General features: G+C 40.0%; 1 protein-coding gene across 6 annotated transcripts in view; it reads left to right on the forward strand.

The window, feature by feature from the left end:
• The window catches only part of RBMS3 (RNA binding motif single stranded interacting protein 3), a 707,113-nt gene that overhangs the window by 679,383 nt on the left and 10,308 nt on the right, over positions 1-17,422 (forward strand). For all 6 annotated transcript variants that reach the window (XM_071429410.1, XM_071429411.1, XM_071429414.1 and 3 more), the window contains one exon: positions 15,016-15,096. In XM_071429410.1, the coding sequence (XP_071285511.1) occupies positions 15,016-15,096 (81 nt within the window). The remainder of the gene's footprint in view (positions 1-15,015; positions 15,097-17,422) is intronic.

A 17,422-nucleotide genomic window follows, 5' to 3' on the forward strand; every position in this document is an offset into this window, starting at 1 on the left:
AGGTGAATCATGCAAAGTCCTGTGGCTTTAAAGTGCTGATATAAATTTATTTGACAGAAAAATGGCCACTTTGTCATCTCTGTCATATTCTTGGACAAGGAAATCTGTGGTGCAGTTAGAACTTTGTGCAAATATTTGCACAGCACTTAATCTTTTTTTTTTTTTTTTTCACATATATTGTGTATAAAAGGAAAGGAGAAAGGGAACATTATGCTGATCAGTGAGTGCCAGTACAGAATGAAGATGTCTGAGCTTTCCAGTCAGTCCATGTGCCAGAGCCAGAAGTGCATCAAAGAACCAGAATGGATAACCTAGCCTAGAAATAGGTACTCTGCAAGATCCTCCTGAGAAGAACAATTCCCTGACTAGGCTGGCATTTAGAGGAGGCCAGAATTGCTTGCCTGTACAGGCTGGGGTGCATTTGTTCAGCATTTGTTCCTTTTCGCATGATTGGAGCAGAGGGGTCAGAAGAGCTCACTGAGGACTCCTGTTAGGGCCTGTGTGGAATATTTTAAATATATGCCTTTAAGGAAAGCTGAAGATGATTGAATTTCAGTTTGATAGCTGTAGATGGGCTTTCTCAGCTGTGGTTCTTATTTTTTTTCTGGCACTGTATGTTTCATCCATGCCTTGTCACCAATAATATTTAAGAGAAATACATCTCTCACCTTTGCCTCCTGATCTCATGATGAAGGGAGGGGTTGAAAATGTTCTTTTAAAGCACATGGAGGGGAAAGTGTTACAGCCTTTCTTTCCATTCCCAACTGGCAGTATCTGAAGCATTCCCAAGTATCTGTAAAGAATCAGTGGTGTCCTATAGAGGAAAGCTAAACCTGCTCTAATACAGATTTGGGAGAGTACAGGACAGTCTCTCCTGCTGACCTTATCAGTTATTATAGTTTTGCTGTCATTGACAGAAATGTTCCATTAATCTGGAATTCCATTTGAGAGGATGGAGTGTGGTAGATTTTTTTTTGTCAGTTTTAATGTTCCAGAGTGATTTATTATGTGAAATTAATATATTATTTACAGTATATCTACACCTCTGACTGTGCATTGTGACACAGTCAAGGAATCTTGTTCTCTCTTAGAACACCCATCTTCAAGCTCTATTCATTTTATTTGCCATCTGGAGCATCTATCTTGTACCATTTTCAAGCTGTTACTATGCAGCCACTGAAAAAAAGGATGAAAAACTGTCTCTAAACTTTGTATTTCATTCAGATATAAATTTGAAAAATTCTATGACAACAGAATTAAACATGTAGGAATTGCGTATTGAAACATCTTAGAGGATATTCCAGACCATCCTTCTGTAAATGGAGCAGTGCTTCTCTTGGTACATTTTTTTGTTTCCTCTCCTTTATGACAAGTAGCTCATCAGTCTATAGTATTTCCTTTCTCTCTCTCTTGAAATGGTTTTTAAATGTGCACTGCTGCAAAACCTTCCTTAGAGCCAGTCATGACTGGGAATTTTCTGTTTTCCCCTCTGCCCAGCCTTATCTTTCTTTATCTTGAATTTGCCTTTGGGGCCAGACTTACCCATGTTTCTGAGCTGGATGCAAAGTTTCTCAATCCCTCACTCCCAGGTCTGCTCCCACCCCAGGGAAGCACAGCCTCGCAGTGCTTGTGAGTGACACCGTAATACATTGCCTGGATGAGAGCTGACAGTGCTCTGAGAAATATGACAGTACCTCTGCCCTTGATCAGGCTTCCCATTTGAAAGTTTTCATTTTGGTAATTACATCCTTCCCAGATAGTAGCCCTAGTCATTGATCATACTAATATCATTATAACTGATTCCTGTAAGTCACCTTTTAAAGACACTTTCTATGGTTTCTTTTCCCCCTATATCTTCTTCCTCTGCAGTCACAGGACAAGACTTTTTCTGTCTACCCTTCATCTGATTGATTGGAAATGCCAAATACTTCCTTTAGGTATGGCCTGGTGATATACACATCACATTTCTTCCCTTGGGATCTTAATCAGAACAAGTAATGGCCTTTAGCTTTTCTCATTAGCAAAATGGAAAAGCACCATACCCAATCCATTAGAAATACAGCACTGTAATATGAATTTATAGGAAAATGGCTGCATGCCAGCAGACAGGGAGTGAGTTTACCTTAAAGGATTTTCAGGGAAAAAAAAAAAAAAGAAAGAAAAAGTCACCCTTTCTGTCTGGCTTGCAAACAGTTTGAGCCATTACTTATCATGCCTGTCTGTCAGGCATTTTGCTGTTGCTACTTAAGTGCTGTTTGGACATCTCTGTCATAGAAAGGGCATTCATAAGGAGGAAATATGGGTGTTTGAACATGTATTTATATTTTCCCCAATCTTGATTCCCTTCCTGGATTATTCTCCTCATAATCTCCATCAGAATTAGAGAGAGAGGAGGAAATTATTAAGATTTTGTTATTTTGCTTTGCTTCTAATTTTTCACAGAATATGCTAACTGAAAAAATGTATCAAGAGCAACCATTTCAGCATACTCGTCTATCAAGCTGAGAGTGCTGCTACACTTTTTTTAGCCCTGTCTAAAACTATTTACAATCAGTACAGTGAGAGCAAGGACAAGACTGATTAAGAGATTTTTTTTCTCCAATGATGGGAATTGCTTTATACTTGGTCAGGTCTTTATTAGCCATAGAAATTATTAAAATTCATACATCAGCACTGAAAACTCTCAGTGCTTGTATTTTCTAGAACTGTAAGAAGGTGTTAAAGCACAAATCCATACCAAATGATAATTGTATATCATTTGAATGCATATGAGGTGATTCTGTCTCCTTTGGAAAGCTAGCAGTGAAAGAACCCAAAGAACAGGCTTGGAATGTTGCTATTCTGCCAGCACTAAGACACATCTGTTTTACTGGCCCCTTCAAGCATTGCTCATGTTATTCCTGGTAAAATAACTACTAAGCATACCCGTAAAGCTCTATTTAATAGTGTCCTATGAAAAATGAGTACTTGCACCTTTTCATTTTTCAGACAAACCTCATGTTTGCTATGTGTTAAGTTGCTCACCTGTACAAAGTGAGAGTTAAAGCTGAAGCATCAGGCTTGTGATCTTGGCTACTTCACTTATGGTTCATCAGCTGTGTTGATCACACTTCCCCAACAAATCAGTATCTAATAGGTTAAGAAAATACTATAGGGAAATAGTATGAAACACCTTCAGGAGTCAAATATGGGAGGTATTCTAAAGGAACCTCTCTCTAGGAGACAAATTAGTGATTAGATGATAAGACAGGAAGGCTTATGGCAAGGAGGGATGGCTATTTTTTGAGGTATTGGGATTTTTTTTTTTTCTTCTTGCATTTTCTTTTTTGTTCTGCTGGTTTTCATTGATTTGTTTCATCTGTTTCATTGTTTGTTTCAATTTTAAAAAAAAATTTTGGTATCTTCTTTACCTCTTCCCCTTATCTTTTGGATGAAACAATGACAAATTAGGAGAGATTCTGTGTAATTTTTATTATGCAAGTTTAGGAGTTCAACATTGTTAGCAGATCATTACATGGTAGATAAGCTGATGACATAACAGTATAGTTCAGTCCACTCTACTAAAAGTCAAGGTTTCTCCTTTAGTTTTATAGTCCTATTGCTGATATGATCCAATGTGTCTCAGAGGTCCTCCCACAGCTGATAGTTAACATACCAAGAGACAGACTGTAATATTCTTACACAGTCACACTTTATCAGTAGAGCATTGACTTTAAGGTGATCCTTCTTCCACAAGAATTTCAAGAGTGTGTGGAAAGTGGAAAAGGAAGATTTCCCCAGAAATGCTCACTATTACCATCTTCCATAGCCCTGCCATGTAAGCCAAGCTAGTGATCATGTAAATACATTTCAAGATTTTGACATAACAATTTTTATGCCAATAAGAAGCAATATTTTGTACTGCATCACTTTAAAATACTTTACTTTAGGTGCACTGAAGTTGGCATCAGCCATTAAAGGTTAGTATTCTCTAGTATCCCCACCCTATCCAAATACAAATATGGCTTATCCTTTTGCTGAAGTTGCAGATAGATGAAGAGTTGGCCAAGCAACACTCATGGTTTCCAGTTTGTGGAAAATCAATCTTATGAAATTTGGTTTCATTCTGATTCATCTTCTAAAAACTCAGAACAAACCAGAAAGATTCTCCCTTGAGCCAGAAATTCCAAGCAGAATTTAATTTTCAGAAACAATGCCTCATGTTGTTCCCAATACAAAATCTAGTCTGCAAGACCTTGGCAGCTGCCAACTGGCTTAAATGTCCATCTTGGTTTCTGTCAGTTTTCAGGCAGCAGCTGCAAAACACTCCCAGGATTTCATGTTCCAGAGCAGCCTCAGCATGTCCAGTGCTTTGGGCAGGCTTCCAGACCTCCTATTGGGTCAGCTTACAGGTCTGCTTACTGAGGGCCAGATCAGTCTGGCAGCCAAGTCAGAAAACCCCAGGAATGTTACTTTGGTGAGGCAACTTGGTGGGATTGTCCTGGGAAAAAAAGCAGGGTACTGGCTTGAAGACTGAAGAGGTAGTGCCAGTTTCCAGATGTGTAGGAAGAGGTAAGGACATCCCAGAGCTTCACATGAGGGCTGAGATGAAGCAGGGCTCTTGGGTCTTGTAAACTCCCTACTTAACCATATCATCTCTGTGTTTGGGGTAAACATCCCCCAAATCATGCACTCTGGAAGGCCTGAGTGCATGATTTGGGGGATGTTTATCCACACATGCCCATGAGCAGGCTGATTTTCCTTGTATCCTTAGGCGTAGGGCCCAGCATTTCCCAGAAGGAACGTGTCTCCCCCTGCCTAAGCCTGGACTGTGGGTGCATGTTCACCATCCACTCAGGAAGGACAGCTTGCAAGGCATCCCTAATGCCATTGCTGGCTTCCAGGGTAAGCCCCAGAAGGTGATGTCTGCAAGGTGTTTCAGGCTCACTGAACTGACAACTTCTCCTCCATCTCTGCATGCAGGGTACTGGTGAACAACAGTGTTTTTTATGAAGTATTGAAATGGTCCCTGCCCTGCCCTCCCCTGCCCTCCCTTCCCACAGTGGTATCTTTCATGATACTTAGCCAAATATTTTGGATTCTAAGGATCTTTTAGAGATAAAGGACTGAAGAATATCATGCTTTAGCTGCTCTTAACAATGTCCAGGTGTACATTGGTGGTGTAATTCTGTTATCTTATTACCTTTCCTCTCCCTGGCATGACTACCTTTTCATGGAGGAGATGTTGAAATTTTTCTGTTTCTAGGAAAACTGGAAATACTAACATTCATGTGCCCTTTTGTCTCTTTTTACTGTTCTTTTTGGTTTGGTTTAGCTTCCAACTAATTGTCTTGGCTTTCATCTGCTTCATTCTTAGACAGCTGGCCCATGAGCTGTCCACTTTTATCCCTGGTCTGAAAGAGCAGTGGAAAGTGCATGTGATGATTGATGAGCAACTGTTATTTAAAGAGTCTAAGCAGTTCTCCTTTTGTTTTAACCATACAGCACGTTTGCACACAGCAGTCTGCTTCTCTTTAGACTCTTAACATTCACAGAGATATAATAGCATTTAGAAGACATGTTTACCTCTAGAAAACAATAATTTGTTCATATAAACAGATGTGTTATTAATAATAGCTCAGTGTGCTTATATGTTGAGAGATTTACTGACACTTTTTTTTTTTTTTTACTTATTTTGAAAATATGAAAATGTACAGATCAGTTTGCCTTCATCTTACTAGCAGCCATTCATCAGGGACTAATTGGCAGAATTGCAGTTAAATGGAAATGTCTAAGAATTTTCAATTAAAGGGGTGCATAGGGAATTTTTAAGTATCAGAAGCCACAGTTATAATTCTGCTGCATCACCCCTTTATTCTCCAGTATATAAGATCTGAAAGAAGAATATAAATGTGTGAATCTCACACAGAATCTCAGTGATTGCCACCCCTGGTTGACCAAAACTGATGCAGTATGATTATGATACAGTCACTATACCCTGATTTTATATAGGGCGCTGCAGACAGGACTGTAATAAATCAGGCATTAACCTGTGCTCAGAAACTTGCCCCAGAGAGCTCATAATGTGCATTCATAGAACAGGAACACAGAGGGTATTAAAAAAAAAAAAAAGTCTTGCTTGTAGAGAAACATGTAAGAACTGAAGAATTAAGAAAATACAACAAATTGCCAGAGTCTTTGTTTTAAGCACAGAAGTCTTCCTCTCTTGCAAACGTATCCATCAGACATATGGTATTATTCAAATGATGAAAAAAAGCATTTTTCACATCTTGGGGCTGTTCATATATGCAGTCATACATGGGGGATCAGTTTACATTTCTGTTCAGTCTCCATGGGTCCCCACCTACTATGTCACAAGGAAGAGTGAAACTATCACGGGCCTTGGTACACTCACATGGACTGCAAGGATCTTTGGCACCCTCAGGTCAAGTGCCTAAAGGAAGTTTCCAATTAATGAAAGATGCAATCAGAATTGGAATTTATATTCATATCCTGATGAGTTTTCCTCTGTTTTCACCCTTTTCACACATTGATGAGATATCTGGAAGTGGTTTGAGACTTTTACTGAGTTCATTTTTAGTGCCAGCCTTTAGACTAAAAAGTGGTTAAAGTGAATGAGCCAGGTTTTTTATTTATCTGTTTATACTGTTTACATTCACTACAGTTTTTACAAAGTGTATGCTAGTGAGAGCTGGTGCACAGCTGTATGTGGGTATCTGACTGTTCTCATATTTATTTACTCGAAATAGTCTTTATCTGATTAGTCCTGATCACTGTACTTTAGTAGCAGGACTGAATTTCAGACAGAAGAAAAGACCTGTTAGCTATGGGGGGGGTTAGCTCATCTGCACTTTTTCCTCTATACCTTTGTATTACTCTGATTTCCACAGATAGGGATTTGTGAAGGATGTTTAGAACTCCTGAAGAGAAAAGGAGATTAGTTTGCAAATATAGTTCTTGAAGTTATTATTCTCTCTACCTTCATTTAACATGCTCAGAGAATTAGGTAACATCTCATTAGGAAGGTTGAAAGGGAATTGATAGCCAGCATTCCTAAATACATTTGTATTACTGAGCAGCAGGGAAGGAATGTTAAATTCGGTGAAGATTTCTATTCTCTATCTGAACAATGAGTGCAGTGGCCCAGCAATGGGATTCTGTTGAATGACAGAGCTGCTCTTGATAGAACTATGGTAATTGTGTGGTAAAATGGAATTATATTATTATATTTTAGGCCTGGCTGATAATTATTAGCAAAATTATTGTAATATATGCAAAAACTTCGTATCATTTATTCTCCCATTCTTTAATTGGGAGAAAGTGAAATTAATAACAGCTATTGAATAAGTACAGGATTGAGCTGGAAAATGAGAATGCTTCTGGGTAGCAAAAGATATTTTAAGTTTAAAGTGAAAATTGTGGCAGCTGGATATTGTATTTCATTGAACTGCCACTGGCACTGATGAACTAGATGGTCCTTTTCTCTTCCTGAGTTCCCGTATCTCCATGCCAGACTATGGGATAAGAGGACACAGCAAGACAATGTTCTTTTCTATCAGAGAACAGGGTATTTTCAAATGAGAAGGTGGAACCAGAGAGAAAAAAGCAGTGGTTTTATTCCATATTTCATTAAAGTTATAACCACCTGACAATGGTCAAAGAGAGATGCAGTTTTTGTTCTTTGCAGGGAAAGAGATTTGAAAGTGGAAGGGCACGTTTCCTTCATGGGGTTAAAAAAAAAGATTAAAAAAAAAAAAAGATAAAAATAAATTCAGCCAACAGACTCATTTCCTTCAGTTTTCCAGCAATGCAAATGTTTTCACATAATTCTGTTAGTGATGCAGTGTCTAGACTTCTCAGATGGTTTAAAAGATTAAAAAAAAAAAAAGAAAAAGAAAAAAAAAGGCAGAAACAAACCTGGCATTAATTCTGGGAATCCTGAAAAGCTAAGTCATTATCACTGTACTATAGCTCATGTGGTGATAGGAAACCACAAATAGTCATTGAAGACCAGATTCTGGAAACCTTGCTTATTTCAGATACATGATTTAGCATTTGCTCACGTTAGACATCCTGTTTAATCTCCCTTTAGCAGGCTGTGGTGGTTGGTGTAAGGGTTTACCAGCATAGTCTGGTACAGGGCTTCTGCATTTTGGCTCTCACCGTGAGTGAAAAGGCTCCCTGTCTTCTCAGAAACATGAAGGCTGATGATAGAAGGAAAGAGACCTTTGATTCTTGCAACAGATATACATTGACATAAAACAAAGCAAAACACCAGAAAAAAGCATTTGCACATAGAATGTATAAAAGGCTTCTTAAACATTTTTTCCTCGGTCATCGCTGTTTGTGCTTGGCAAGTCAATTGATTCTGAGTGTTGTTTGAGGTTTCCAGATTTACTGCAACATATCTGCTACTATCTCATTTTGTTAGTTCTTTTTTGTTTTCTTTATACCAGGAAACTTATTCAACATTGATCAGATTATCAACTGTTGTCAGTCTCTAGAATCCCACAGTACTCATAGTGACCAAGAGAGTTAATGTATCTGCAGCAGCCTCTGTCTAATCACAGCTGTGTTATTTTATAGGCAACTAGGCCTATAAATAGAACTGAACTTTAGGGTGGTTTCTTATACATTCTGTTAATGATGGCCTTCAGAATTTAAACAGAATGTGCAGCCAAACTCTTCCGGTGTTGTAAATGAAATAGTTTGGTCTTGCAAGAGGCACTCTTTCAGGCAGTGTCTCAGCTCAAATTCAGTAACTAATGGCTGGTGTAAGGGGTGTTTGCTATGTACCTCAGCTGTTAGGCAGATGCCTGGCTCTGCATTAACCTGGGCCTGAGAAAAGCAGGCTAAGAGCTTATTAGGGCAGATGAATAAATGGACATTACCTGTGCCACAGTCTCAATGTAAGCTCCTGCAAATTCCCTGCAGGTGACTCAGCTCCACCTCTGATGGGTAAATCCTATTATCCTACTGCAGCATGCTCCCTCACTCTGTTGGGTACAGGCAGCTGCCTTCCTCCTGTTTTTTTATTTCCCAGTGCCCATCACCTTTATGGGTTTGGTGTTTGCTGCAGGCTTAACACGATCCTTGCTGGAGCCAGGCTGGGACACCCTGCTGTTTGCAGATCTGGAAGAAGTGATGTTACTCTCTGAATTAAACATGATCCTTCTTGAGGGATCTCATTTTGTCCCCTCAACCCTCCTCCTCATTTGTTACCTCCTGGCATTTAACTCTTTGTAGTCACAGAGGGCAGGTTCTGAAAGAACAGAGGTGTAAGTGTACATCAACACTCTTGTTTTCTAGCTACATATTTTCCCACACATTTAAGTTGTTTCAAAATGGTAAAAAACAAAAACCCCATCGGAAAAGACAAGAGTAGAATTCTTAATGTAGCATATAGACTACATTGGTACCTGATCAGTGCAGTCTGAATTAAGCAGTTGGGCATCATAAAGCATGAATCATATTATAATACTGCACGTCTTCAGTGCTGAGAACATTCATTCTCTGTTCTGTATGAAGAAAACAATAGTTTACAAGCAAATTAGGAGCTGTTGCCACCAGCAATGTAGTCGATTTCTGTAGTAGAAATTACTGGCTTTTAAAGGATCAGACTGCTGAGAAAAGCTCCCTTATAACCTCCAGATCCATCATCTCTGCCTGTAGAGTCACTATTCATTTTACTGTCAGAAATGAGCAGCTTCTACTTTTAGACCCACAAAGCCTGTACAGCTGTGGAAGAATGAACAGTGGTTTCCTCTGCCTTGCACATACCTTGTTGAATGACTGATCACATCACAGCACAAGGATCTTTAATCCTGATGGAAACACATGACAAAGAAAGGATGCATTTGGGTTTTTCAGATTCTCTCCTTTCAGTGCTCATAATATTGATATTTAGTGGATGTAGCTGGGTGCTGCTGAGCTGAGCATGTGAGTCATGCTGACTCTGTTTCACACATATGTGTGGATAAAGAACTGTACTGAGTGTGGTTCACAGAGAAAATAAATGTCAGTGGTGGCCTTCTGACATAGATGTCTTCTGTGTTTGCCATCTGCCGACTTCCAAGTTACATGATGTTCTTGAGGTAGATGGGAAGCCATGTGCAGAATATGTATATTTACAGGAGCTGTAATCCAAATTGAGCTGCATTATAACAGAGTCCCTCAGCTCAAGGATGTCCTTAGACTAGAATTTTCATCCCGGGTGGTCTTAAATTGAGTACATATTTAACTTTTCTTTAAATCTCATAATAATTTCTGAATACCTTTTCCACCTCCTAGCCTGGATGCTATTCACTTTAACAGATTCAGAGCGCATTTTTTAATAGAATAGGGAGGCAAAGGGTCTGGGGGACCCAGGAAGAGACACAGATTCCAGTGGGCTCATTGTGTGCTGAATATGGAAGCTGCTAAACAGCAGTGTTCAGGAAACATTTTGCTAAACAACCAACCATGAATATTCATGACAAGGAATTCAACTCTTGCATTATCCAAACCCATTGTTGTAAGTATCAACACTGACATTGTGCCTTAGCACTGTGTAATCTTTATTTATCCTGTGAGATCAGAGAATTAGGATTATGTAGTTCACAAAGGAAAGAAATACATGTAAACTTGCTTGAGCTAGCGTCAGTTATAAAAAAAATTAATGTCTCCTTTTTCATTACATTGTTAGTAAACAAACTAAGCTAAAGCAGCTTCCCAGCACTACTTCCCATAGTAGAAACTGATCCAGCAGGGCAGACCCTCCAAATCCATGTGGTCTCAGCTGGGACTCCATTGTGCTGCATGTGAGGGAACTTCAGATACTACCAATTATGTGTCTCTGAGAACAAAGTAGTAGTTGGCCTTTATAGGTTGGTAAAGATTTTTACAGAACCTCAGTGAACCCTTCAGTGAGACTCTGGAGACAGAGAACCAGTTCCAACCCCCCTGTCATGGTTTGACACTGGCACAATGTCAGTGCTCCCATGAGAATACCCTCTCCCTGGTTTCTGCTGTGAGATGTGACCGGGAATAAACAAAGCAGGCTCCTACTTAGGAAAAAAAAATTATTAACTAAACTACAAGGGAAAGGGAAAAAAATGAAACACACAAGGAAAATGAAAACTTCACAAATACATCTCCTCCTCCTCCTCCCTAACAAATTCTCAATACATCCCCCTAATCATCGACTCTCGGTCCGGCACCACCCTTCAGAATACTCAATCCTCAGTTCATCAAGAGGAGAAGGAGTCCTTCTTGTGTCAATGGTGACCTCTTCCTTTCATGTCCAGTGCTCTCACCACTGAACACGGACCAGAGCTGCTTCTAGGGTCGACTTTTAAGGATGCTTTGTCCCACTCCAAAAAGGCACAGTCCCAACTTTGGGACATCTGTCCCCCCCATATTTTTCACCCCCTGGGGCCGAGGGGTACCCACACCAAACCCTCTTGGTCCTGAGGCATTGCCTCCCCCTAGAATGCAGTCCCTGTATCACAAGGAACATGGCTCTGTCCATGGCTACACAAAAAGAGTCCAGCATAAGCTACTCCATCATCTCTTCCACCTGAGTTCTTCTCTATTTCTCTTGTGACGCATTTCCTCTTACCTCATCTCTATCTCTCTTCTCATTCAGCTCCAGGAGGATTAGCATTTGTAAGGTTTCCATCATCCAAGAAAAGGGTTAAAAATCTGAGGCTCTGTCTGTCCGGAACTCCCACGGCTGCCCAGCCAGGCACCTTCTCGCCACCCCCTCTTCTCCTTCTCAGCCGGCCACTATTAAATTTCAAGGTGGCTCAAGCACAGGCACAGGCTCTCTCTGTCTCTCCTGGGGAGGGGGTGGCTGCCCGATGCCTCTCAGTGCTCCTCCTCCACCCTTCCATCCTGCAGGGGCCTTCCCCTCCCTTCTGTCCAGGGCCCGGCCTACCTCACCCGGCCCCATGGCTGCCCCTGGGCCTACCTCACCCGGCCCCATGGCTGCCCCTGCCCCACCCAGCCCGCAGCCAGGCAGGGGAGCTCTGAACCTTTCCCTGACCGGAACCCAAGGGAGCCTCCCAGGGGAGAGCCCTGCTTTAACCCCGTGTTCTCAGAGGCGGACCCAATGTCCCAATGGCCACATTAGGTGCCAATATTAAAATCTGAGCACCCATTGGCCTGACCACAGCATCTCAGAAAACATATTTCCTGTCAAACCACCACACCCCCATAACATGTTTAATTGCTGACCCAATAACTCTTGCCCAAAATGGTGAGTGTATCTTTATATTTGTAAAGAGGAAGGCATTAAATGTGTTTGGACATTCCACTAAAGGGCACCATGTGTGTACCTGTGATACAGACCACTGCTGCTGTGTGATCCAGGGCCATTTATAAAGCAGTAGTATTCTGTAGCACTGAACCTTGGCTAAATTTTCCTGTGACCAAAATCTTTGCCACAAGTACTTTGACTTCATTCGTGCCATTGGTGGAACTAATTTGACTAACAACAGTTTTCTTTTTAATTATAGAACTCTAAAGGATTTTTCAGAAAAACTGATCCACTATTAGTACTAGATATTTAGACATGCAGTGTTATATGCAGGGGAGAAGTCACTTTCCTACAGTTCTCCAGGGAGTCTGGCAAGTAACTCGAAAGCTTTGGTCTCCAGTGCTTTAAATCATTGCTGTTTGGCTGAATTCAGTTAAAACTTCTGCAAAAAAAATTAAACCAGGAGGTGTGAGTATCTGAAAAGACCAGGGCAGGCAGGCTTTGGCCAGGGCCACCAGTGACAGTCAAGTTAATAGTACAGTTTTCCCTAGAGATTGTCTGGCAGTGAAAGAAGCAACATGAAGGAGGCTGGAAAGTATGATCAGGATCTGCCTCAAGAGATAAAAAGTAATAGAGTAAGAAACTGCACAACTACAGAGAGCAGTGCTTTTAGAGTCAGCAAAGACATCAGTAATTCCCAGACAGTTTCCATTGTTGTGATACAGAACACAGTGCCAAAGGATTTTGCAAAAATTGAGTGATCTGAATTAAAAGGCAGTTGAGTAGTTTATTGTTTGTATATTAAGTCACATGGGGTGTATGGTAGGGAATGGCTGACACCTGCATCTTATAAGAGTCTGAATGTTGTTCTTCTGCCAGGTTCAAGGAAGAAAACAGAAGAAGTTCAAGTTGAATGATACCACTTTATTATTTAAATTAACATTTTCAAATAAAGTTTCTATATATTTGTACAAGTGAAGTTAGACTGCATGGATGTTAGAACCCTTGCAGGTTTTTGCAGAACTCTAAGAATGTGTGCTTTAGGTTAATGTTAACTATTGACACATTTAGAACAATGCTACACAACAGATGTCTTCCCAACATGTGAGGGCATGTTACAAGGCAGAATGAATGGAGCAGAAGGAGCTCTGCAAAACCCACTGTAGCATTCTCATTAGCTCTTAATCTGTGAGGCAGGAGAACAGCCCAACTGCACTGAGTACAATAGGGAGAGTTGGCCTAATGCTTTTGGGGAGTTAACCTTCATAAAAAACACTATTGAATTCAATTCTCTTCCTGAAGAACAAGGAAAAAGAGCTGCAGAAAAGCATGGCCTGATACAGGCACACAGACACTGAGGGCACTCCTGTCTCTTTGCTCAAGTTCAGGAAAACACTGTAAATTTGGGGAAAAATACTGTAATGGTTCTCAACACCATATGCTGCTCATATTGCAAGTATGCCTTCTATGTCACATATGATCCTCACTTAGTTTTTTAATAGAAAACAATTTCACTTAAATACTTTTTATTTTCTTCTACTTGAAAGAATATTTCAGAATTTAGCTGTGAGATTCTTACATATGCTGTTGTCATTCCCTTAGGCGTTTCTCCAGCATTGCTGCAGTCTTCACCCCACTTTGCAATTTCACAATGCATGTTTGTGACAGGCATATCAAACCATCCAGTTAGTTTAAAATTGAGGTGGGAGAGTGCTTTAAATGTAAATTTTACTATAAACAGCGGAATAAAATCCTGCAAGCACTTCCTAGCTCTGCCAGGAAGCAAAGCTATATTTAACTCATTTTAAAATTCATCAAATACATTGTGGGCTGATTCAGATCTTTGGTGTGTCTTTGAAGATAACATGTAGTGGAAGTGTCATACAGTCAGTTGGGGGATTGGGCACATTCTGAGATTCTTGTCAGTGAAGACATGTAGTAAGGACTGGATTGCAGAAAGAAAAGTACATATAGATCTAAGGACTTAATACTTTATATGAAAATTTGAACAATGACTGCTGCATTCAGTTCAAGAGGTTTTTGAGAAGTGCTGTCTATAAAGAAATCAGTACCATAGCAATGACAAAATTCACATGCATACATGAATTTTAAAAAAGATTGTCTTGTAGTTCTTGGGAGAGACCATCTTTCAGAGAAGCTAATACAAATTGTTGCTATAATAATTTGCACAAGTTTCAAAATGCATAGGAAAAATCCCTGGATAGTAAGAATCAGCCATAAGAATTTAGCTAAGGTACCTGTGTACAAAAGGAGAAACTCCAGATGGATCTTGCTCTTGCTTTATTTCTCCTGTCTTGGATTGCGCCTATCTGCAGCTTTGTATCCCTGTAAACCCAACTTCTGCTGTTGATGGGGTAAATATAGATGGAATAAACCTCTCAAATTTCATGCATCATGTTTTATAGGTGTCATCAGATAAGATAGATATATATATATATATATATACACTGCTATCATGTCTCCACTGATTTTTTTGTAAATGCAAATAGGAGTCTCTCAATTTTAGAGAACAATCTGCTTTTGTCAGAGATGTTTACTATTGCCTATATTCAGATATGACCTGAGTTTGAAGTTCAATATTACAATTTTTTATAGCTGGGTAAGTTGTACCTAAAGTCCTCACTTAAAAGAAATAATATGCTACAGTCTTATTAAAAGCTCTCAATGGGAAAGTGAAAGAATGTCATTCTTCTAACATGGTTTTATGCATCTTAATTGTGGTTTTCTACTGTTCATTTGCTTTTGATTTGTTCTAGTATATGACTGCTGCTGCACCTATGCAAGGGACATACATTCCCCAGTACACTCCTGTGCCTCCAACAGCTGTCCCTATTGAAGTAAGTTTATCTCCATCCATTAAAGTAGAGTGAAGGGGGAACAGAACTCTTACTTATTATGTCTTTGTGCACCTGTTGTTTGAAAGGGGCCTAAAGGTTCTTTATGGAGTGGTGGCTGGAAGCTTCCAGCTTATTAAATGAGGACTGCACTTCTCTTTCTCTTTTTGTTTTCTTTCTTTCCTTTTCCTTCTTTTTTCTAACCCCTCTTTTTTTATTTTTTAAATTATTTGCAAGGGCTCTTGTTTTGCATTTGTTTTGTTGTACAGCAGGACACGGAATAAAAACATCAGTGATTATGACTATTTTTTCCCCATGTACTTGGGAGGGAGATGGGAAGAGACAGGAAAACAAACCCAGCAGGCAGACCACGAAACCAAAAGAGATTTCAAGAAGAGAAGATTGCAAGAGGGTTTGATGCGGTCCTTAGCAAGCATAGGTAATTGCTGAAACATTTAGCCACCAGAAAAAGTGATTGAGCAATGGAAACCTTCCTCTTGTATATACAGACATGGAGGATGCTGCACTGACTGAGTGCTTTTCATCCTTGAGGAAGGATTCGCTCCCTCCCTCCTTGGGGCTGAGTCATGCTGATGACAGTCTAATGAGTAAGTATTTACTCAACCCTGTAGACCACAAGCTGCTGGGAGAGCGTCAGCTTGGCCTCCACTTCTGTGAAGCTTCATAAGGGCAGCTGAGCACAGCGAGAGGAGGGAGCCTTGGCATCCTCTTCCCTGTGTGTTTCTCTTTGGCACTACCCTCTTTCATTAACAACTTCTGCCCTACTCTGGGGTAAGGCAAGGAGTGCCAGGGTCTCTGTACTTCTGTCTTCATCTGTGTGAACTTTGGATTTTGTGCTATTCCTACTCTGTGCTTTGAGGATGTGAGTTAGTGGTACGCCACTAGTGGAAGCCACTAGTGTTAGTGGAAGCCACGCCAGCAGTCAAGTGGGCTTATCCTGTTTTCTCCTGGTTCTTTGCAATTATTCCCAGATAAGGTCCCACAGGAAAGGCTCCTGCTGTTCTGTTGTACTGAGCTGGTTATGTTTCAGTCTTTTTTGCCTCGGTATGATTTTGCCTTAAACCTCATTTGTTTGCAAGTGCACTGTGAGTGCCTCTTTTCAATTGCCATTCTTAAGTCTAAATCAGGCAGATACAAATCTGAATTAAAAGGACATGGTGGGATAGAAAGTGGTTCATATCATGGGGTTGTCTGCACACCATGCTGACCTGTCCAAATGAGAATTAAGGTTAATTTAAATTACTTGTTGAGCCCTCCTCCCTATCACTCGCTAGTACAGTCATGCCTTCTAAAGTAACTCAATGTCCTAATTATCTACTATAATAATCAAAATGTTATCTGAATCTACAGCCTGTTTTGCTCTTATCCAGTGATGATGATTATTGTTAATGTTTATCTGTATTCATGTAGCATCATGAACCAGGACCCTACCATGCTGGATGCTCCACAAGCAGAGACCAAAAAATACAGTCTCTGCCCCAGAGAGCTTACAATCTCAAGATGAGGTGGACAAAAGGAGAAGGATAAAGACAAGGAAGTAGACAGAAAAAGATAATACTGGCAGTCTGCTAAGCAATAGATATAAAGAATTTCTGAAAAATGAAACTGATATTTTAACAGATGCTTTAAAATAAACTACCTGTTGTTTACACGAGGCTCAAATAAAAACAAAGCAAGTGCTTTGTGCTCCCTCTTCTGGCTCTGTTGTGTGCAATAGAGTAATAAAGCATGTTCCCTGAAGATACTTGCTATTCATGAGACCAACACACCAAGCATGAGAGTAGAGGAAAGAAAATGTATCTTGCTTTGAAAGCATACAAAAAACTTAAACCAAGTTCAGACTGTCTAAATAGGATAAGGAATTGTGCATAATCTTACATTCATGAATATAATCTTTCATGTGTTTACTTATCTACTTTTTGCAAACATATAAACAAAACAAAACTTCATTGGAGCTTTGACTTAACAGATTAAAGTCTTTAGTGTAAGGCAAATTTATTTTTGAAGGGAACATGCATAGAGACGGCGTATAGAAGAGGACAGCATTCTTCTAAGGTGACTCAAATTCATTTGGATGTGTAGTAAAGTGGAAAGCAGTGGGTCTAGATTCTGCCTTTATTGCATTTTAAATCAAACAAAATAAATGTGAACTCCCTGTGAAGTTGGGCTAGGTAAGCAATAATTAGAAGAGGTATGTATACATTGTGAAAAAGCCAAGTAAAACCCAGAATCCACCAGAATCAGAAGATTTGCCTCTAGCTTTAAATGGGCAGGGAACTGCCCTTGAGGAGGGTGTTTTTTGCTGCAA

The sequence above is a fragment of the Agelaius tricolor genome, unplaced genomic scaffold, assembly GCF_023055355.1.
Source record: "Agelaius tricolor isolate 1412-34295 unplaced genomic scaffold, bAgeTri1.0.p SCAF_6, whole genome shotgun sequence".
In the NCBI taxonomy this organism is placed as follows: domain Eukaryota; kingdom Metazoa; phylum Chordata; class Aves; order Passeriformes; family Icteridae; genus Agelaius; species Agelaius tricolor.